This window comes from Tupaia chinensis, unplaced genomic scaffold (assembly GCF_000334495.1).
Source record: "Tupaia chinensis unplaced genomic scaffold, TupChi_1.0 Scaffold000026_1, whole genome shotgun sequence".
Lineage (NCBI taxonomy): Eukaryota > Metazoa > Chordata > Mammalia > Scandentia > Tupaiidae > Tupaia > Tupaia belangeri.
Genome location: NW_006159456.1, coordinates 883,437 through 906,394, shown reverse-complemented (window position 1 = coordinate 906,394; position 22,958 = coordinate 883,437). Strand labels below are relative to the sequence as shown.

The 22,958-nt window shown below is 35.0% G+C and overlaps 1 protein-coding gene across 2 annotated transcripts in view; it reads right to left on the bottom strand.

Moving 5' to 3' along the window:
- The window catches only part of LYPLAL1 (lysophospholipase like 1), a 30,071-nt gene that overhangs the window by 3,693 nt on the left and 3,420 nt on the right, over nt 1-22,958 (bottom strand). For both annotated transcript variants that reach the window (XM_006140229.3, XM_006140230.2), the window contains exons 2-3: nt 19,412-19,511; nt 8,692-8,861 (exon numbers count right to left, since the gene is read on the bottom strand). In XM_006140229.3, coding sequence (XP_006140291.1) covers nt 8,692-8,861; nt 19,412-19,511 — 270 coding nt within the window. The remainder of the gene's footprint in view (nt 1-8,691; nt 8,862-19,411; nt 19,512-22,958) is intronic.

Below are 22,958 nucleotides of genomic sequence, written 5' to 3'. Positions count from 1 at the left end.
GTAGATCTTTATTAAATGTAAAACTCAAAATCAGACATTCTACACACAGCCACTTCTGCTACTGACTCTTTAATAAAAGTCTAGCAGGTAAAGAAATATTATGCATTAAAATATTGGGTGGTTGAAGTCATGACATATTTTTCGTATCCAAAAATGCATCATGACTTTCCTGACAACCCAATATAAAGATCATTGGAGCAGAAATGCTTGTGGTTTTATTCACCAAGTATCCCCTCATGCTTAGAAGAGTTCCTAGAACATAGAAAGTGGTCAATACATATTTTAAATATTTGTTTAGATATTTGAATAAATGAACTTAATGTAAATTATAATTTGATAAGGATATTTCTGCAAAGAAACACATTTATGGGACCAGCAGTTACTGTAATGGCTATGTCGCTGGACTTCCATGTAGTCTACCACGGTTCGAGTCCTGGACCCAGTGGCTTAAAATTCATGCTGGGCGCGTGTGCATGCGTGCCCAAGATCCTGAGGGGAGAATGGAGAAGGGATTGTGTCATGGCCATTCCCCTTGGGGGGCGATTTCTCACGTTCTGTCTCTCTGTCTCTGTCTGTCTGGAGAGCACATGCACCCTATAGCAAAAAAAAAAACCCCAAACAAACAAAAACAAAGAGACACATTTATCATCAGGAAATATACCTTTTTGGTGATTTGATATGATACAGAATAAAGCTTAGAGAATCTAGGCATGAATGACTAGTGTGCTCCAGGCTAAACACTCCTAATCTGAAGTATTTCTTAAAAATAAGCATTTTAGATTCAATACCAGACCCACTACCAAAATCTCACCACTAATGTCTAATTGTTAAGAGTCCTTAAACCATAAATGAGAAGTCTGAGAATCAATAGCTATGTGGCAAACAATTCAAAATTAAGCATCATGGGTAGAAACTAAAGTAAAATTATGGTCATAATTTAGACGGAATCCATATGCTACAGATACTAAGGCTGCAGAAGCCAAGAAGTAAAATATATTAAAAAAAATTTTTTTTGAGAAATTCAAAAGTTTAAATAATAATTTTTGCCAAATGTATCTAATGAATTTTTGAAACAGGACTAGTATGGCTAAGAAAATCAATTTTAAACTTAAATTTTCATTGAATGCAATTAAATTTTAAACTTAAATTTTAACTTGAATGCAAACAGCTTCATATAGGCTCGTGGCTACCATACTGGACAAGGAAGTTCTAGATCATCTAAGCCATAGCAGAGATGGAAAAAAGCTTCAAAGTCATAAATGGGGAAAAAAATAAAATTAATACTTCATAAAAAGGTAATCTGGGGGCTAAGATAAAGATCATTAAAAGATAAAATATGAATGAAATAGAGAAGTAGGCAAAACTTCGAACTAAAAAATGATTTAAAAACATACCTATCAAGAAAATTATGTGCCCCCAGCACTTCATTTTTATTGACCAGGAAACCCAGTCATTTTATGTGGTTTCAGGGAGCCATGATGGGGCCCGTCTAATCAAAAGAAAGAAAGAAAAGAAAACATTTACTCATACATGAAATATCATTATGAATACAAGTCAATGCATCCTGCAGACATTTAACCTCATGTTCAATTTTCATAAGTTGTAACAAAGAAAAATGTACTTATTGAAATCTTATTATTTTAAGATTGAATCTAGGGCTTTTACCATTTATAATCTTGTGAGGTAATCTGCAATGCCTTACTAGCTGTCTTTGACAATACAATCACCCTTAGCATGGGACACTACCATGAAAAGGAACTTTGTGCACGTTTATCCTAATAGAAAAAAAAAATTTAACACAAAGGACTAGTTATTTTAATTCAATTTTCCATCTGAGAGTTTAAAATCTAATATAAAATATACTGTTCAATAAGTAAACACTAAATAGAAAATTCATTGTAGGTAATGGTTATAATGGATATTTATAGTTACTGGCAAAGTATTTAAAATGCCAAGAGTTAACATTTAAACATACATTTAAGATTAACAAGGTGAATAAAACATGTCAAAAAATAATAAACCTGGCTTTATGAACTCTTTATATAAAATAAAACAGAAACAATCTATTTAAAAAAAAAAAAAACTATACTGGGAAAATTAAGATATGTGAAAACAAAATCCTAAGGGAAAAAAACACAAAGTTTGCAATCAACTGAATAGGATTTTTAAAATGTAATAAAATCTACCACCATACCAAATTTCTAAAGTTCTTTGATTTAATTTATACATCATTATAACTACTTTTCAGACTTAAAGTGTAATAGTCTGAAAAGATTTGGGAACACACAAATTACACTTATAATTTATTTGTATATTTCTCATAAAAATTTGCAGGATAAAGAAATATTTATTTTCCTCTCAACAGTTCTAAGCGTATAAAGTTCTGACAATTATTGTTGAGAAACTTAAGCTGTTTAATTAAAAATATATATGTGTGTGTAGGGTGTATGTTTGTATGTTCGAAGAAAGTAGAAAAGTGTTATCATTCTTAAGTGTAAACTTCCAGTAAGACTTGCGAAGAGAGTTATACAGATTCAGAAAAAGCCAGCCTAGAACTGAGAATTTTCAGTTATCCCTTTACTTGATTTTAATCTTCTAATTAAAAATAATACATTGATATACACCTACTGTGTCAAGTATTTCCAACACATATACCAATAAAAAAAAAATGAGCTATCCAAAATCTTACTACTTGTACATGATTTTGACATGTTCTTTTACAATTTATTTTAATAGTTAAACTCACTTAAATGTACACTTTATATCTCACTTTATCTTTCATGTAATACTGAAATGAAAAGAATTACAAAACCTCAGAACTTTCTGTAACTGAACACACACACTCACTGAGCGTCTCCCACGTGTACAGAGCCCACATGATGGGTGTTTAGACCAGTCATATAAAATACCTAAGTGTAGTTCTAGCTGCACTTGCTTCTCTCTGCTTGAAAACTGTGATAATCTGTGCATATCATTTGTAGAGTTCTATACATCCTAGATCAAAGTTAAACCTCAATTATATCACTATTTTCTCTTAACAAATGATCACCACCTAGTGGCCAAAAATGGAACCCGATTATGGTACAATGTTCTTGACTAAGTCAAGGGATCTGGATTCTAGTCCCAACTCTGTATGGATCAATAATTTATTTAGATTTTAGTTTTGTCAACTCTGAAATGGGAATCATTATGTCCTATTTTACCTACTGCAAGCCTTGAGAGGGCTACTGTATGTGAAAATAAATGTACAACTTAAACACTACCTACATCTAAAACACCAAGACATATAATGGCAATTTACAAACTGTCAGGTGTAATATAAATGTCAACTAATGTGAGAGTATTATTATCACATATACTTCTTCAGTACAACAGAACTTATGGTGAAACAGATACACTTTTGTCCATTTTCGCTTCTCACTTTATACAAAAACATACTAGAAGAAAAAGAAGGGTTTCCATACAGACTTTAACCAAGAGGGAGATGATACTGATGGAAATATGCTTTTATATCCTACACACTGGATTCTTTCAGTATGTTAATAAAGCCAGAAGACAACAGGATAATCTGACATTAATACTAATTTTCTGAGAATACAGGAATCGTGTTTATGCCCATGACTACATTGCCAATTTTTAGGAAGTAATTTAAAAGCTACCATTTTATTGCCTGTTTCTTCCTAAGTTTGAACACATTATCTGTAGAGTCAAGTGAGGTATAAATGCACAAAAATAAATAAAATTAACATTTCCCTTATATTTTTAATGTGCACAGTGAGCATTCAAATTATTTCTAAGAAATATCCTTTCATTAATGCCCACCTATATAACAGATCTGGGGTAAGTAATGAACTTTTTTTTTTCTTTTAAGGTTTTTTTCTTTTAAGGACTCGTGCACTCACCTTTGGAAAGAAACAGAGAGAGATGATGAGAAGGAAAATGGGAAGTCTCTCCCCAGGGGTTGACCACAGTGTAATTCCTTCTCCTCCTGAGATTTTAGGCACACACACACACACACACATGCAACCAGCATGATTTTCAAGCCCCTGTGTTCAAGACTTGAATTGTGGTTGGCCATGTGGGAGTCCAGAGCCATAACCATTACATCATCTGCTGGCCCCAAGTTATGAACCTTTTCTGCAATTCTTCCTATCGTAACACAAGTTTTACTTTTTAATTAAAAAAGTAAAGTTTTTTTATAGAGAGATTTTTGCTATAGGATGTGTGAGCTCACCAGAGAGACACAGAGAGATGGAGAGACACAGAGAGACATAGAGAGAGAAAGCAAGAAATCATACCCTGGGGGTACAGCCACACTGCAATCCCTTCTCCTCCAATCTCCTCTCAGGATATTGGGTACACATGCACATGTGCCTTGCATGAGTTTTATGCTACTGGATCTGAGACTTGAACCGTGGTCAACTACGTGGGAGTCCAGTGATGTAACCATTATACCATTTCCTGGTCCCCCAAAGGTTTTAGCAAGAAAAAAGCAATACATGTCCATTGCAGAAAACTTAAAAAACAATGAATTTGTTTTCATAGTCAAATCCTGTAGCTGATTGTAATTTTCTTATGTATAGTATTCTCTAAATCTTGAAATAGTGCATGTGTCAGCCTTTCATTTTCTACTACATCTATTGTATTAGCCTTCTTACTGTTCTCAATTCACACTACTTAGCTGTCTATAGTACTGTTAGTATATTTTGAAAACTTCACATTTGACCATGTCATTCATTCTCTGTATATAATTCAATGATTCTAGGTCTTGGGATGCATACCAAATTATCATTTCCTGGGAGAATCTGATGTGTCCCCTGCTTTCTTTCATGAATGTGTTTCTCTCTTTGTTTATGAGTCAGCATCTTACTCATTCTTTAAGACTCAACTGCAGGGCCATTTCTTCTAGAAAGCAGATTTACTTGCTTGTTCCTCCCTACAAACACTGTACCTTCTATATATTTATACAATAATTGCATTGCATTAGAACACATAACTTCAATATCCACCTCATAAGACCGTAAACTTTTGGAGAATTATTTTATACCCTAGCACTTAAAATATTTACAATTTTGAAATAAAATTTAGTTTAAGATCTATCATTTTCAACCTGACCAAGCTAAATGGACTACCTAGAAAAGTTGGGAGATCATATATAATAAAAATAATGGTTCTAAAATTGAGTACAGCATAACAAAATAGCCTAATAAAAATAAAACTATAGGAAAAGAATGGGCTTCTACCTCCACCAAACAGAAAGAGTACTTTTGTTTTTACAAAGTTGTATGGGTTGGGTCAGTAGTCCCTACTGCCCAGGTCTGTGATGCTCACTTGTGCCAGTCATGCCAGTTGCCATCTTGTGCTTCGCCTCCAAAGCTCAGCATCCCCTGGCCCCCTCCCAGCTCAGACCCTGGCTGTATCTAGACCAGAGACATTAGAGTAAGTCAGGTAAACATGGCCACTGACTGGGTGGAGGGTTGACCACCGCCACCTATGCAGCCTGCAGGTTGTGATCACTGCCTGTGAGTAGCCCTTGCAGAGAGTGGGCTCAGGTAGGATTGTGAGGGGGACAGGAGAGATTTGGCAGGAACTTCTACTTTACATGCTTTCTACTTATAAAGGTAGAGGAACCAATCCCTGAAGCCACTGAAGCTCTGAAGGACTTTACTCCCTAAGTCTTCCTCCTCAAGGGGAAGAATGAGAAAAACTCTCTTCTCAAACTCCATATCCCAGACTCGCACTGTGAACTCCAGCACTTACACTCACAGAAGAAGGAAATGTATGGAAGTAACACACACACTGTAGGAAAGCACAAGGTCAAACAGTTTTTTTGCGAAAAACAAAAAACAAACATTGGACCTCTCACCCCTTCTTAACCTCAAGTTGGCAAGAGAACCTGTAGATGGAGCTCCACTTATAATCAAGTCTTCACAGTTCAACAGAGCAGAGTATGCAAAAGAGAGCAGCCCCACCACAACAGAGACTGAGAAATTTAGGAATAAACCCCTGTCTGGCAGGCAAGGTAGACATGTACTTTCCCTCTACCAGACTCAAGATCAGGGAAACGGTCACCTGCTCCAACCAATGCTACCCAGAGCACAGCATTTCTGAACCGCCCTGAGCTATTGCTTGTATAAGCTATGAAAGCCCTGCTCTGACACAATATGTAAAAACAAAGAAATATCTTTCCCCCAGAGGAACACAGTAACTCCCACTAGCAACAGATGAAACGCAAGCAATCACAGAATTGTCCAAAGAAAAAGAATTCAGTGTATTCATAATAACAAAACTCTATGAGATGCAAGAGAAAACAAACAATTCCAAGAGATAACATCATTCCAAGACATGAAGGAACAATTCCATAAACAGACATCCTAAGAAAGAATAAAATAGAGCTTTTGGAGAAGAATATAATACAGGAAATCAAAATTGCCCCCAAAAGTGTGAACAGTAGATTAGACCATTCAGAAGAATCTTTGACCATGAGGAGAAGACCACTGATGAAGTCCAAGCTATTAAAAAGAATGAACCCCCCCCCCAAGAAAAAACAAAGGAAGAAAAGAAAAATGAAAACAACATATAGGAAATTCTAGATACTACTAAGCTGCCAAATAACTGCATAATGAGTATCTCAGAAGGTGAAGAGATGAATAAAGGCAAAGAAAATTACTTTCATTAAATAGTATCAGGAAGCTTCCCAAATTTAGAGATATAGAGACATCCAGATCCAGGAAATGCAAATAACACCAGATAGGTTCAACATAAGAAAATCCTCTCCAAGGTACATCATAGCTAAATTGGTAAAAATCAGGACCACCAGTTAGCGTAATGGCTATGTCGCTAGACTCCCACGTAGTCGACCGCGGTTCAAGTCTGGACCGGGCAGCTTAAACTCAGGCCGGGCACGTGTGCGTGCATGTCCAAGATCCCAAGAGGAGAATGGAGGAGAAGGGATTGCGGCATGGCCATCCCCCCTGTGGGGTGATTTCTTGCTTTCTATTTCTCTGTCTCTCTCTGTCTTTCTGGCGAGCACACACGCCCTCTAGCGAAAACCTCTCAAAAAAAAATTGGTAAAAATCAAAGACAAAGACAATATTCTAAAAATGACAGAGAGAAACATCAAATGACTTACAAAGGTTACCCTCTCAAAGCTGATTTAAGACCTCTCAAATGAAACAATGTAGGCAAGGAAAGAATGTAAAGACATGTTTAAAATTATGAAATACAAAAAAATTCAGGGAAGAACACTACCCATGGCAAAATTATCCTTCAAATAGGAAGGAGAAATAAAATCATATCCCAAATAAATAAAAACTGAAAGTTTGATTAGCACTAGACTAGCTCTTCAGAAATACTTAAGGGAATGCTATGTGAAAAAAACAAAAAGGAGACAAATACTGGGTTGTCAGAAGAGTCATGATACATTTTTGCATAGAAAATGAAATGAAAAAAATAACTAAGAAAATGACTAACAAAATAGCAGGGATCAATCCTTAAATATCAGTAACAACACTGAATGTTAATGGATTAAATTTTCCAATTAAAAGACATACATGGCTGGGCCCAGCAGGTGGATTTATGTTTAGGCGCTGGACTCCTACATGGCTGACTATGGTTTGAGCCCCAGACCTGCTGGCTTGAAAATCATGCTGGGCGTGTATGTCCATCCAAAATCCCAAGAGGAGAATGGAGGAGAAGGGACTGTGGAGTGATCATTACTCCTAGAGTGTGATTTGTCATCTTCCTTCTCTCCGTTTCTCTCTCTGGTGAGCGTGTGTGCCATATGGGAAAGCTCCCCCGCCCCCCCCCACACACACCCATAAAAAATACGTATTTGATGAGTACCAAAATAATTAAAGGGTATTAAGTAGAATAAAGAGTTTATACAAAGCCATGTTATATTCTTTTGGGACTAGGACTTACTAAAGACAGGTTTAACAAAAGTTTACAAATACCTGTTCTTATAATATTAATTTTGAAGAACTTAATTTTCATGACTTTAATCGTATAACTGTGTACTCTGTAGCTTAATCATGGCAATAGCAGTTTAAACTTACATCTGTAACACTTAAACTAATTGAAATAAATGTTTTAAAAATTGAACTGAACAATCACTTCATTGAAAACTAAGCTAGAAAGAAAATCTTCACTGCCATGGTATGGCAAATATATTAAAATACACTGAATATGTTAACATAATAAAAATGTTATTATTAAAGAGATAATAAAGTTTCTTGAAATGTTACTCATAATTCTACTATCTTTGGAATTTTCAATACATAAGGTTTGCCTAAAATTATCAATGTGTCAAATGATATACAACTGCATCTAAATAATGTTCCAAACAAAATCTGATGTATAGAATTAGACAAAAGTGAATGAGCTGGATCCCACATGGCCAACCTCAGTTTGAATTCCAGCCCCAGCTAGAATGAAAGACACATGTGTGAACACGCCCAAAATTCTAACAGGATTGAGATATGGAAGAGAAGGGATTGTGGCATGATCAAACCCCATTGCAGGGTACTTTTCTCTACTTCCACCCCAGTTTCATCTCCTCTTCTCCCTCTCTGTCTCTCTCACTTTCTATGGGGCTCTCTCTGTCTCTGGTGAGCACATGTGACTTCTGGGGGAAAAAAAAAAAGTTAGACAAAAGTGGAAAAAATAATTACCAACATTTACTGGTCTTACCGATTAATATTCTGTTCTTCTGGATGCCACTTTTTACTTCACTATCAATCAAATCAGTAAGCACTTGACACATTGTATCAATTGATTCAAGGTGTTCTGGGCAATCATGCGATATTTTAAATCTGTCAAACCAAACATTAGAAATTCTTCCTTTTATAGGAGTATATGGCCTGTTAAAAACAGAAAAATAATAAGAAAATAATATTAAAATGAATGCTTTAGAGGTTTTTCAAAGATGAGGAAGAAGAGAACTGCACAAAAGATAAAGTTTATTGGTTGACAAGCCCTGCTTTCTCCTCATATAACAATAAAAAGTAGGGGTTGTTTTAAGCAAGAATACCACACAAAATACAGACAGTAACAAAGGGCCCATCATGACTTGAAAGAACTCTAACCCATGATGTTTCCCTTTGATACATGATTTGATACATCCTCACCATACTTGGTTCCCTCTAGACCAATACCTCTATTGTTCTGCCATCTCATTTAGCCATAAACTCACCCTCCAAAGTCAGTTAAATAAAAGCATGAAATGTGCAGGAAGACTAAAGAAAGGAATGCAGGGTTAAAAAATATCAGTTGAGACCTGAAAATGCTTTCCTATATCTTCTCTAGTTAAAAAAAAAAAAAAATCCAAATAAACCACAGTGTGAAGCTAGAAATACTCAATTTTCATTACCCCTGGGACCATGAAATCTTTTGGACCAAGAGGTTGTGCTCAAGGAAATAGGAGAATCACATCACACTCTTCTATAATATATTGATCACACCACTGCAAAATAAGTAGACATCCACCCAAGGTGCATAGGGGTGAAGGCAGCTGTATTTGGAAAATTTCTCAGGGAAATGAAAAGAAAGAAAGAAGCAGGAAAAGGGGCTCTGATGCAAACTTTCTATGTATTTATTTAATTTTTTTATTATTATTATTATTTTTCAATTTTGACTAGAGAGACAGAGAGAGAGAGAGAGAGAGAGAGAGAAAGAGGGAGAGAGAGAGAGGGAGAGAGAGAGAGAGAGAAGGAAAGCTAGAAAGCAAGCTACCAGATCTGGGACTTGAACCACTGCTGGCCACATGGGAGTCCAGCACCTTAACTACCATGCCACCTGCTGACCCTGGGGCTCTGATTCAAATTTAACAAGGGAATCTTGTTTAGTTCCTTGAACAGAATGTTATAAACATGATTCTGCAATATGCTTTCTAATATTTAAATGAACATAATGAATATCCCTGGAGATCAGTACTGAAAAACTGAGGATTTTTCCTGACATATTCTATAATAAAGCAAATATTTTATAAGATACATACAGTTTTACAAATATGGAGCATTTTATATATGTATATTTTTATATAAATCTTTTTCTTTTCATTTCTCTATTTCTCCTCACCCTTATACACTGTTCTTTTAAAATTTATTTATTCCATGAATGACAACGAGAGCTTAAGAGTGAGACAGAGAGAAAAACTCCCTGACAGGGTCTCGATGCTGTGAATCTTCCCCAGCACCAGCCAGCCTAGATTATGAGTGTGCACATGCCCAGTATACTCAGGGAGGTTTCTAGACACAAATTGGTAACTTCTCTATGTAGGTCTGCCTGACAGAGCTTCACACCTTACCAGTGCACTGCCGTCCCCTACAATACACACATCTTGTCCTCTACGATAGCTAAATGGTGTGAGTAATAATATACCCTCCAGTGCTTTTCTTACATATACAATATAGCATGCATATTTATAGGCTGCTTTTTAGAGCATTATGTGCTTTTCAAAATGAAATACATCTATCTGCTTTCTCATGTGCATCATGTTTTTCTCCTTTAATAATACCTCATGGGATCTTTCCATCTAATGTAGTTCTAACACTGTGATAAAGCTGTTTCATAATTTTGTCAGCCATTCTCCTACTATTGGGAATTCACTGAATACCCAACTTTTAGCCACTAAAAACAATGCTGTATTAAACACATAGGTATACTTTTTGAATGTTTTGGGACTTATTTATTCCTATGGAACAGTCCAAGAGAAAGGAAGATTGAAAGGCATAATTTATATATTTAATAGGTGTTTCAAAGTTGCTTCTGTAAAAGTTATAAAAATTCTTCTTGCTGTAAGAAAGGTAGGAGAATATACTTTTGCCCACAATACAATAACAGCAAGTGTTGACATACATCAAAATGCTACCACTTAAGGGTCTCAACTAAAGTTGTTTTTGTTCCTTTTAGAGAGCACAACCTTCTTGCCTCAGTCTGCAAAGTACATGAGAGTAAAAGCATACACTACCATGTCTGACTTTTTAGGGTGCACCGGGAATCAAACCTGGAATTACCATCTGAGGAGCAATGTCAATCAGCACTGTCTACCAGTGTGTGGCCTACTCTAGCTGGGCCAACAAAAGTTTCCAATCATTTTTATTAAGGTACAATTTTCATATTTAAGTACACATTTTAAGAATAAAGTTTAAGTACTCTTAACAATGCAGTCACAATCTCCACAAGGACATAGAACATGCTCTTCTCTCAGAAAATACCATCATCCCCTTTTGCAAGCAATTCCCATATACTTCTCAGACAACACTTGAGTGAATCTATCTATACTACTTAGTTCTGTCTATTCTAAACTCCTCATCAATGGAATTACTGATCGGTGTCAACTGCACTTTTTTCTTCTACTGAAGTTTCTTCCCTCTTGTTAAGTTTAAAAGAATACTTTTGTCTAATATTAACAAGTTCTTGTCATCTGTATTTCAAGTATTTTGTTTGTTTGTTTTGTGTGTGTGTGTGTGTGTGTGTGTGTGTTTGCCAGATAAAAAACTCTACATTTGATACAATGCCTATTTTCAAATTATAGTTCTGGTCTTCCTCATTTTCCCAATCCATATAGAATCCCAGATTTTCTAACATATTTGTTTTCATTTTTATATTTAAGACTTGATTTAAAAAAAAATCTGTTTCATAAATGGAGTGACCTAAGGATTCAAATTCATTTCATTTAAAATGGATAGGAAAAAAAGAAAGGACACCTTCTTCAGATAAAGATGAAATGTTACTTCCACCACATATATAGCTTTATACTTCTGACATTTATCTGGTCTCTTTCAACCTTGGTTCTGTGAAAGAATTAAGGTGCAATACCTACCTCACACACTATGTAAAATGACTTGACTTCTCTTCAATGGATCTAGAATGGTACTGTTCTATGCTGTTCTTAGGAAAATCAGGAAAATAATCACTCAGAACATTTTCTGTATTCTATGATTCAGGTGGAGCACTGTGGTTCAGAAAGGCTCTATTCTGTTCTATTATCAGTTAGTTTCATATTGACCATTTTACAGTGCATATTCTGATGTTGTGTAAGATAAGCTCCACTCCCTACCACCATCACCACTAATCTATTTTTTCCTTACTTGTCCTGGCTAAGTCTCTAGCATCCACTTTTCTTTATCCAAGTAATTTAGTCAAAAAATTAGAGTAAACTTTAAAATATTTACAAATAATTCTCCTTAAAAATCTATTTGGAATCTTAATGAATATTGCAGTAATATCTCTTAACATTTTATGACATAAACTTGAAGGAGGGCAGATCTTTACAGACTGAACTCTTAGGACTTCTCTCACATTGCTCTCAATCCAGGTTCTCAACTGATGCAGAAAAGATAAAATCCTGCACCAGTTCTTTCTGTGGACCCCTACAGAGCCTAAATTCCTTCGTTCCCATATGTGCTTTACCCCATAAGCTGTGTAGCTCAAGAGAGCTAGATAAATTGTAATCAGGAGAGGAGAGCAGGCAGAAAGCATTGAAGCCTTCCTCTTCCCAGAATCTCTTATTAGAATTTACTTCCTTAAATTAATTCCTACTCTAAAAATAAAAGCAGGTGCTTTCCACATAGTTATTGTCAAACAAAATGAATTTTCAAATTGTATTCAAATTGTCACTACAATAACCAAGAAGTTCTAAAATTAAAACTGAATATACAACACTGTGAGATTTGCATTTGATTGCTACTCTTGAATTATTTCTACTTTTCCATTTGATTCTGCTATTTCTCTAAGTACTTATTTGTCTGTCTAAGCACTTAAATAAGAATGATATCATAGCTAAACTGTGAATCATTCTGGGAACTCAGCCATTAATAGAAAAACAATGACATTCACTTAACTTTTTCTCTCTGTTAATGCATAATTAATTAGATAGATGCTCCACAGGAGTAGAACCCCAATGTTAATATTTTAGTAACATGGTAACTTTCTGTGCTCTCTGTTCTCTAAGAAAATTAAAATAATCTGTTTAAAGGGAATAAGTGGAAAAATTAATAAGATAAAAATAATTTAGAACTTTTTTGCTAAGAAAACATAATCAAGAATGTGTAAGTCTTCTAAAATGTTAGGATGACCTTGAAAGAGCATAAATGATTGTTTTTTAAGCAATTTTTTAAAAAACCTGGCACATATGTTATACTCATTCACCTTCCTTCTTAAATAAATAATTTTATTACCTGCTTTAAAACAGCTCAGACATTACCACATAAATAAATGTTTGGCAAAGAACATGTGTGCTACTAAATCAATCAATCAATCAATCAAGCCATTACACATTGGTAAAATATTAAGCTAGAATAAAATGTCCAAGATTTTTAGTTTTTTCTTTTTTAAAATTTATATTCAGCTTGATATTAACTTCTGTTTGAATCTGCATTCCATTAAAGTCATAACCTTTAATATAATAATCTGTCAGTCTTTCTCTTCCTAATTTTATATCACTGCCCCCCCCAGCATTCAGTAGATTCCAATTACATTTGCTTCTTTCTCTTCATCAAACAGAAAAAGTTTATTATTGATCCAGAAGGTTTATATCAGATATTCTCTCTGCCTGAAATGCTCTTGGCCATAATTCTGCATGGTAGGCTCCTACTGATCATTTAAGTCTCAGTTCAAATGTTGCCTTCTCAAGAGAGCATCTTGGATTCCCTAATTTGCAAGTACAAACATAAACAGACTATCCCATTAGCCCATTTAACTGTCTTAATAGCACTTATCACAATGTGAAATTTACATTTTAAATTTATGTTAATTATATTGGATTTCTCTTTTGTTTTCAGTTCCTACTTGAGGTCCCAGAGAGCAGGAACATTATCTTTTCCACAGTAGTGCCAAAACCAAAGCCCTTCAGACAGTAGATGCTAAAAAAGTACTTGCTGAATGATGAATGCCAATAATCATTTGTGTCACCTGGGAATAGACATCGATTAGAAATAAGGAAATGTCTACACTTATTTTATTTCAGCTTTGAATATATTTTGACTTTTAATTCTTATAAGATCTAAAGTATGATTTTTAAAAAATGGTCAAATATTTCCTTTGTTGTTTTTATTAAAAAAAAAAACATAATTTTAAGAAAACAATTTTGTACTTACTAATAGGTATTTAAAAGTACTACTTAAAATACTTACCAAAGAGGCAAACTATTTCTTCAAAATAGCTCTATTAGTAGGGTTTACTAGCATACTGGTAGTACAGATCTACTGGTTATCAGGAGAGGGATCTCCTAATATGCTTCAGCTAGGAATCCTAAATGATGGAGTAAAAATGAAGCCACTGTTTACCATGTGTAAATAAAAAAATGTCTAAGTCTATTATAGAATATTTATTTACTAGAAAATAAAAATATTTGCTTCACGTGGAAAAAATAAATGAATCAAAAAGTAGAGGCACTATGCAAGTCTTATGATTTTTAGAATTTTTTGTAACACCAAGAGAAACTATATCATCATATGAAATATAAATGGCTTGTTTAAAAGTTGTAATTTTTAAAATAAAAATTCTAACAGTAAATCCAAAGTAAGGAAATCCCTGATTATAAACATAGCTAAAATATGTCATCAAAATAAAAATCTTTACTGGGTGTTTCACTGAAATTCAAGCTAACATATTAAAAAATAAACAAACAATATTTTCCATCTAATCACAGTAAATTAACTGCTGACTTTTACTGAATATGTCTCTAACTTTGCTAATTAAAAACAACTATTGGGACAGCAGATGGTGTGGTGGTTAAGGCACTAGATCTCACATGGCTAACTCTGCAATTAAAAGTCCCAGCCTTAGAATGTTTCAAGCCACCTCAAGATATGTGTGCTTGCCTCCCCAAAATCCCAAGTTGAGAATTGAGAAGAGACTGCTACATGGCCATCTCCCTTTTGGGCGTGATTTCTCACTTTCCCTCTCTGTCTATGTCTCTGTCTCTCTCCAGCAAGTGCCTGTGTCACATGGAAAAAACAAACAAACAAGCAAACAAACAAACAAAAAACCAAGCTAATGTATACAGTAGAGGAAAAGAAATATAGCCAAGATGGTAATTCACAACTTAATCAAAACACACTGGTGTGTTGTGATAGATCACAACTGAGTAAAATACAATAGACTACTGTTCTCCTCTTAAGTTCTTTAAAATAAGTATGACTGCTGAAAACAAAAAATATAACTCTGATGAAGTTTATGGCATATATAGATGAAATGACATGTGAAAACTGTAACAAACAAAGGAGGATAATTGACCTATACAATTTTAAGGCTCTACAATTCAGTTTGAAGACTCTCCAATTCCTTTAAAATAGTAAAATAACTCTAAGTAGTAAAAAGTTTGGGATGTAATTCTCAGAACAATCAGAAAATAAAAGAATAGATAAGCTAAAATAAAGGATTAAAAAATTCAAATAACTGCATAAATAGTGCAATTATTATATGTCAACTAAAAATAAAAAAATATTTCAAAAGAAGGTAGAAGAGGGGATTAGAGGAACAAAAAACAGCACACCTAAATTAAAACATATTGATTGTTACATTAAAAGTAAATAACTTAAGGGACCAGCAGTTAGAGTAATGGCTATGTCCCTGGACTCCCATGTAGTTGACTGTGGTTCAAGTCCCGGACCCGGTGGCTTAAAATCACGCCGGGCACGTGTGCGTGCGTACCCAAGATCCCGAGAGGAGAATGGAGGAGAAGGGATGGCAGTGTGGCCATCCCCTCGGGCGGTGATTTCTCGCTTTCTGTCTCTCTGTCTCTGTCTGTCTGGAGAGCGTATGCACCCCATAGCAAAAACCTCTGCAAAAAAAAAAAAAAAAAAAGTAAATTACTTAAATGACCTGAAAGACAGATATTATCAGATTGGTTTAAAAACAAGCCCAATTATATGTTGTCTGTAAGAAAAACACTATAAATATAATGATATGGGTAAGTTAAAGGGAAAAGAATAGAAAAAGACATTATTCAATACTAATCAATGGAAATAAAAGGATGGAAAAAGAAATGCTATGTAAATGCTATATTATTGATAAACATAGTATACTTAAGGGTATTACGCAAATTTTACAAAGAATATTGTATGAAATAAAAGTGACTGTTAAAGAGGAAGACAAAAACCCAGCATGGTTATGCACCTAATAATAAAGTCTAAACATGTCCCATTTACTGTGGTACAAGTGATGGAGTGCTACTGCGTGAGGCTAGGGCCACATGGGAGGCCTAGACTCAGTTCCTAGATCAATCTAAATTAATCTAAATAGACTGGGACCATAATGTACACCTGTATTTCTAGCTAACTGAGAAGCTGAGGCAGGTAGATTGTGATATGACAAGATCCTGTCAAAAATATCAATCTTGGGGCCAGCAGGTGGTGTGGTGGTTAAGGGTGCTGGATTCCCATATGGCCAAATGTGGTTTGAATCCTGGACCTGGTGGCTTGCTTTCTCACTTTCCCTTTCTCTCTCTGTTCCTCTCCGGTCAAATTTAAAACAAACAAACAAACAAATAAATATAAAATAAAATAATTCTTAAAAATTAAACTCTGGCCAACTGTGGTGTGGTAGTTAAGGTGGTTAGATCGCACATGATCGACTACATGGTTCAACTCTCAGACATGACAGCTTGTAAACCTTGCTGGGTGTGTATGCGTGGGTGCCTAAAACTCTGAAAGGAGAAATGGAGAAGGTTTTGCAGTGTGACCACACCCTCGACCCCCCCTTCCCCCCCTGCAGGGGAACTTTCTCACTTTCTTTTGATCTCTCTTCAGTGAGCAAACATGACCTCTGGCAAAAATTAAAAAAACAAACAAACAAACAAACAAAAACCCTATCTGGACCCAGCTGTATAAAGGTAGTGCCAACACTACTGCTTAGAAGGCTGGAAGCGGCACAGTGAAGCATGGGTTCAGCTCCTGGGCCTAAAGTCTTAGCTATTTGGGGTCTGTGGCAGGAAGAATACAACACAAAGAACCTGTCAAAAAACCTGTCAAAAAAACAAAATATCTCTATCTTTTTCCATTACTCCCCCCTCTCTTTCAACACCTCAATGTGTTTGTTTGTTTGTTTTTTTAAAAGCCTAAAAATAAATGAAAAGAAAACGGACAGAAGTAAAGGGAAAGCTGTGATCTACAATCGCAGTTGGACATTCAATGCCCATTACTTGGTAACTAATAGACCAATTTAGAAAAATAATCACTAAGTATATACACAATTTCAGTAATACTATCAACCTCCTTAAATTACTGACAGAACTAGACCAACAAAATGCAAAAAACAGTCACCAAAATCGACCATATGCAAAGTTATGAAACAAGTTATAAAACAAGGTTTAATGAATACCAAAAGACTAAAAATCATATAGGATATTTTCTTTGATAACAATGGAAATAAATTAAAAATCAACAGCAGTAAGACACCTAGAATACCAAATACTTGGGAATTAACAACCTACCTCTAAGTAACCATCAGTTAAGAAACACCTAAAACTGTATTTCCCACATCTATGAAAAATTATCTTCCAATATCAAAAGGTGAAGGTATATGTTCTCTCTTAAATCTGACTGATCTTCTACTTAATGAAGAAACAATGCTAAGACTAGGTCCTTAGGGACAATATAGGCTCCCCCTATTTCTCTTAGGACATTTGCTCTCAGCCTGCAGGTTGCTAGGAAGCCCAAGACTCCACATAGTGAGGTCTCCTATAAGTATTATACTAATAAGACTGAAGGAAGGTCCTAGCTAATGTCCAGATATGTGAGTGAGCCTTCAGATGATTCTAATCTAATACTATTTTTAAGAATGTCTTGAAAACATTTTGTACTTTGCTACTTAAAAGTGGAAATTTGAGCAAATCATGAATATTGTACACTTAAGTAAAATTCATAATTTGATCTAAAAGAGTGGCTCCCAACATGCTGCACATGAGAACTCCTTTTTAAGGTCCAAAACTAATATCCCAAATGGTGGCCCCTAGCCACATATTGCGATTGGACAATTAAAATGGAGCTAGTGTACCTTGAGTAACTGAATTTCTTAGTATTATTTAATTTAAATTTAATTAACATCCAAATTGACATGTGCTCTGAATGTAAAACATACCAGTTTTCAAAATTTAAATAAAAAAGGATGCAAAATATCACTTTTATAATTGTATATTGATTTTATGTTGCTTTTATTTTATATTTTATGTTTGGTATATTAAATAAAAAGTTATTAAAATTATTCTTACCTGTTTCTTTGTTCTTTTTTTTTTAATGTGGTCCCAAAGAAATTTAAATTTATATGTTTAACTCATACTACATTTCGATTTGTTGGTATGGTCTAAAACATTTGATAACCTGTTCACATAGCTTCCAATTATGAAAATATGTATCAAAAATGTATTATGAATTTGATGAGTTATTTGAATGAGTTTATATTTACAAAATCACAACAGCACTCACAAATAATGCTTAGTGCATATGGACATTTTTGGACTCTGAATCATCTCAGGACATAAGTGATTTTATACGATATGAATTCTAGTAGAATTCATTGATTTTTATAGGAATTCATTCTGTATAGAATTCACATGATAATGAGTGATGATACAAAATTCCTAGGATGAAAATTACTAATTTCCAGAATGTTTCCGATAGTTTTTCTTAAAATTCATCAGACAATTGTATTTATATTCAGGCAGAAATGTATTTACCCTTCCCATTTTCAGAGAAATACTACTGGCTGTCTCCTCCAAATCTTATGCTTCCTAAAAACCAACTGCAACAAACTTTTTTGACATTTTCAAGGATATTTAATTTACAGCTTTTTACCTGTACAGCACACTTTTAAGTTTCCCTGAAATTATATTAAAACAATAGCTTTTAATATTTATAAAAAGCAGTTGACTTCAGAATTATGCCAGTCCAATTACTGTAAATTTTGTTAAACATACTCAGAGGTTATGCGATCTAAATGTTTAGTAAGTATCCAAATCTACGGTCCTAATTTGGTTTACTGATTCAAAGAACATAACATTAGTTCTAAATAATCCTTTTAAATGTGGAAAGAATGTCATAAAATTCTTTTCCAGAGATTATGAACTCTGATTTAACTAAATTTTTAGAATGATTATTTCATTGGAGTTATTAGGGTCCCTTCTGGGGTGAATGAGGGAAGAATGGAGATTGAAAACAGGGCAATCTGCAGGGCCAGAGGAAAAAGAGTCCTGCTGGCCACACATGGGACACAGAGCTTTGGGAAATCCTTTACACAGAGGGAATAAATTACTCACCTGGCAAAGTCTAGCCCAATAGTGGAAGTGTATTAGAGAATACATTTCAATGAAAATGTACTTAAATTTAAAATATCTTAAATGAGGAATTAAGCTTAAAGACCATCTAGCTGGCACAGAGTTATACTAAGCAGTCATATAATTACCACATACCTGGGAGGAGCTGTTGGATAAATAATTTTTATGTGCTGGAATGTTAAATCTTGATTTAAAACTTGCTTGATCCATGCTCTTAGTCCTTGTCCAGAATCACCTGATGAATCACAAAATCTAGGTTAAGACAAGGATTTTAATAAAAGCACATTTAAAAGCAGTCTGTAACTCTCATGTCACACAGGGCTGGAATAGGGATAAAATAAAATCACTACACAAGAGCAGGATATCCAAAAGTTCTCTTCTCTCTCAGAAGTAATAATTGCTAACATTTACTCCACTCCCAATACATGCCAAACTGTGATCTAAAGACTTTAAATGTATTAGCTCATTTAATGTTCACCACAATATAATAAGTACAATTATTACCTCCACATCACAGAGGAGGTTTGGAACTAAGGTACAGAGATTAAATGCAGAGTCAGAATTTGAATGAAGTAGTCCATCTCCAGATAAATACATAACCAGTTACACAGAGGTGAATTAATACTATCGTCGGTTAACATTTATTATTTTAATAAAAAACCCCACCTATCTATTCACTATTTAATATGTGAACTTTAAAATTATCATGTATATCCACCTGTGTGCTTCCCCAGTCTGTTCCCATCTCTCCTCCCATCTGAAATCATTACACTGAATCCAGTCTTTAGCATATCTTACTGTTTCAAATATTTTATGACATGTATGTGTATTCTTTTTTTCTAATTTTATTTAACATCATTTATGTATTTATTTATTTATCTATTTTAGTTTGAGTAGAGAGGGGGAAAGAGAGAGAGAAAGAGAAAGCAAACCACCAAGTCAGGGACCTGAACTGTGGTTGGCAACATGGGAGTCCAGAGCCTTTAACCATCACGCCACCTGCCAGCCCCAACATGTATGTGTATTATAAAAAAGTTATAATTTAATTTTAATATTTCTTAACTTTAATAAAAAGATGACATGCTAATTTTTTTTTTTTTTTTTTTAGGTCTTGGCTTTTTTGTTTGTTTGTTTGTTATAGGGCTTGTGAGCTTGCCAGAGAGATACAGAGGGAGAGACAGAGAGAGAGAAAGAGAAAGAGAAAATGAGAAATCATCCTCTAAGAGGATGGGATTTCACAATCCCATCCTCCTCTCACAATTTTGGGCACACAGATGCACTTAAGTGAGTCTTTCAAGCCACCAGGTCCAGGACTTGAACCAGGGAGTGAGCCATGTGGGATCCAGCACGTTAATCACTATGCCACCTGCTGCTAAACTAAAAAAAATCCTTACACATAAAAATCATAAAAATACCTATAGGAACCAATTTATCAATATGAATTAATTGATCAAGTATAAATAGGTAGCAAAAATTTTGATTATTTCACTCCTCATTTTAATACTGCTCACTTTGCAGGCTTCTTTAAGCTTGTGTTTCAAGTTTCCCATTTAATGGATATAAAAGAAACACATCAATTTTTCTGTATCTGTGTCTGATTTTTAACAGTTAACTTATTTTAAAATGTAAGATACTTTACTATTCTTTTTTAAATTTTATTTACTCATTCATTTATTTATTTATTTTTAAATTTTGTTCAGAGAGACACAGAGAGAGGGGGAAAGTGAGAAAGCAAGCCAAGCCACCAAGTTTGGGACTCGAACTATGGTTTGCTATGTGGGAGTGTCCAGTACCTTAACCACCCTGCCACCTGCTGGTCCCCTTGATTATTCTTAAAAGTAATAAATTTGGGACTAGCAGATGGCATAATGGTTATATCACTGGACTCCCACATAGTCAACAGTGGTTTGAGTCCTAGACCTGGTGGCTTAAAACTCATGTGTGCATACATGCCCAAAATCCTGAGAGGAGAATGGAGAAGGGATTGTAGCATGGCCTTCCATATGGGGGATGATTTCTCACTTTCTGTCTCTTCTGTCTCTCCCTGTCTCTCTGACGCCCTGTATCAAAAATCTCTCTTAAAAGAAGTAATAAATTCATAATATGACTGTTAGCTTTTGTAGTTGTAACAATCTAAAATAATTTTCTTGGTTAAAACAATAACACCCCTTCAAAACAGGTATTTGTCATGTTTATTTTCAACTTGAAAAATATTAGAACTTAATTTTGATAAAGTGTTTACATGTCCTAAAATAATGATTATATACGCTAAGGCTGAAAAATAATCGAAACGTGAGACCAGCAGTTGGCGTAATGGCTATGTCGCTGGACTGCCATGTAGTCGACCGCAGTTCGAGTCCTGGACCAGGTGGCTTAAACTCATGCTGGGCGTGTGTGCATGTGTTCTCAAGATCCTGAGAGGAGAATGAAGAAGGGATTGCGGCGTGGCCATCTCCCTAGCTTTCTCGCTTTCTATCTCTCTAGGTTTCTGGGGTGATTTCTAGCTTTCTGTCTCTTTGTCTCTTTCTGGTGAGCTCACACGCCCTATAGCAAAAACCTCTCAAAAAAAACAAAACAAAACAAAGCAAAAAAAAAAAAAAAACTCATATAAAAATTATAAGGCACTAGATGGCCACCATTTGAGTCCCAGAGCCAGTGGCTTGAAAATCAGGCTAGGCACATGTGTGTGTGTGCCCAAAATCCTAAGAGAAGAACGGAGGAGATGGGATTGCGGCAGCATGGCCATTATCTACTGGGAGATGATTTGTCACTCTCCTCTCAGTCTCTCCCTGGCCAATACATGTGCCTTATGGCAAAAGCCTAAAAAAAAAAAGTATGCATATTTGCACAAAAACTATACAAGGGAAGAAAATACAGATACTGCTCCTATAGATCTGAAATGGCAAAGGTCACAACTTCAATTTTTCTAATCAATTAATTCATTAAGAACTTTCAAAAATTGTCTACCTACCACCTGTTAATGAACCAGGCTGTGTTCACTACTGGAGGAATGATGGAATGAACAGAAATTTGCAAAAGAATTACTTGTGATGGGTCACTGGTCAATGGTTTCAAGGATGATACTGAAGAGGCTAGGTTTCTGACCAATTGGGTAAAAAATAATGCTATATGCTGAGACAGAAGAAACGCTAATCAACACATCCACACATGCTCAGCGTGAGGCGCCTCTTTATAATATACAGAAGGTCTTATACCACAGGTAGGCTGAGCAAACTTAGGCCTGTCAGGAGCAAAGATAAAACAGAACGTAAGGTAGTTAAGGACCATAAACTAGAATAGATTTATATTATTAAAGTATTAAAAAAAAAAAGAAAGAAGGAAAAAAATATGTGAAAGAAACTGTATGTCCAGCAAAGCTCAACATAATTACTGTTGATTCTTCACAGGAAGTTGGTCCACACCCGCCTTCACAACCTGGTTGCCAGACCTCTGGAATAGCCTTCCTTCCTCTTCTCACCTCTGTAACACCATCAATCTAGCTGCTGACGTCTCATCTTCACAGTGAGACCTACTTTGACCATTTTTCTTAAAACTGCAACTTACCCACTCCACCCCTGCCCTATCTCCATGTCCTTATCCTGCTTTATTTTTTAAGGTAGAGCTTACTACCCACTACTACATTATTTCTCTCTTCCACTAGAGTAAGATTCCATGACAGCAG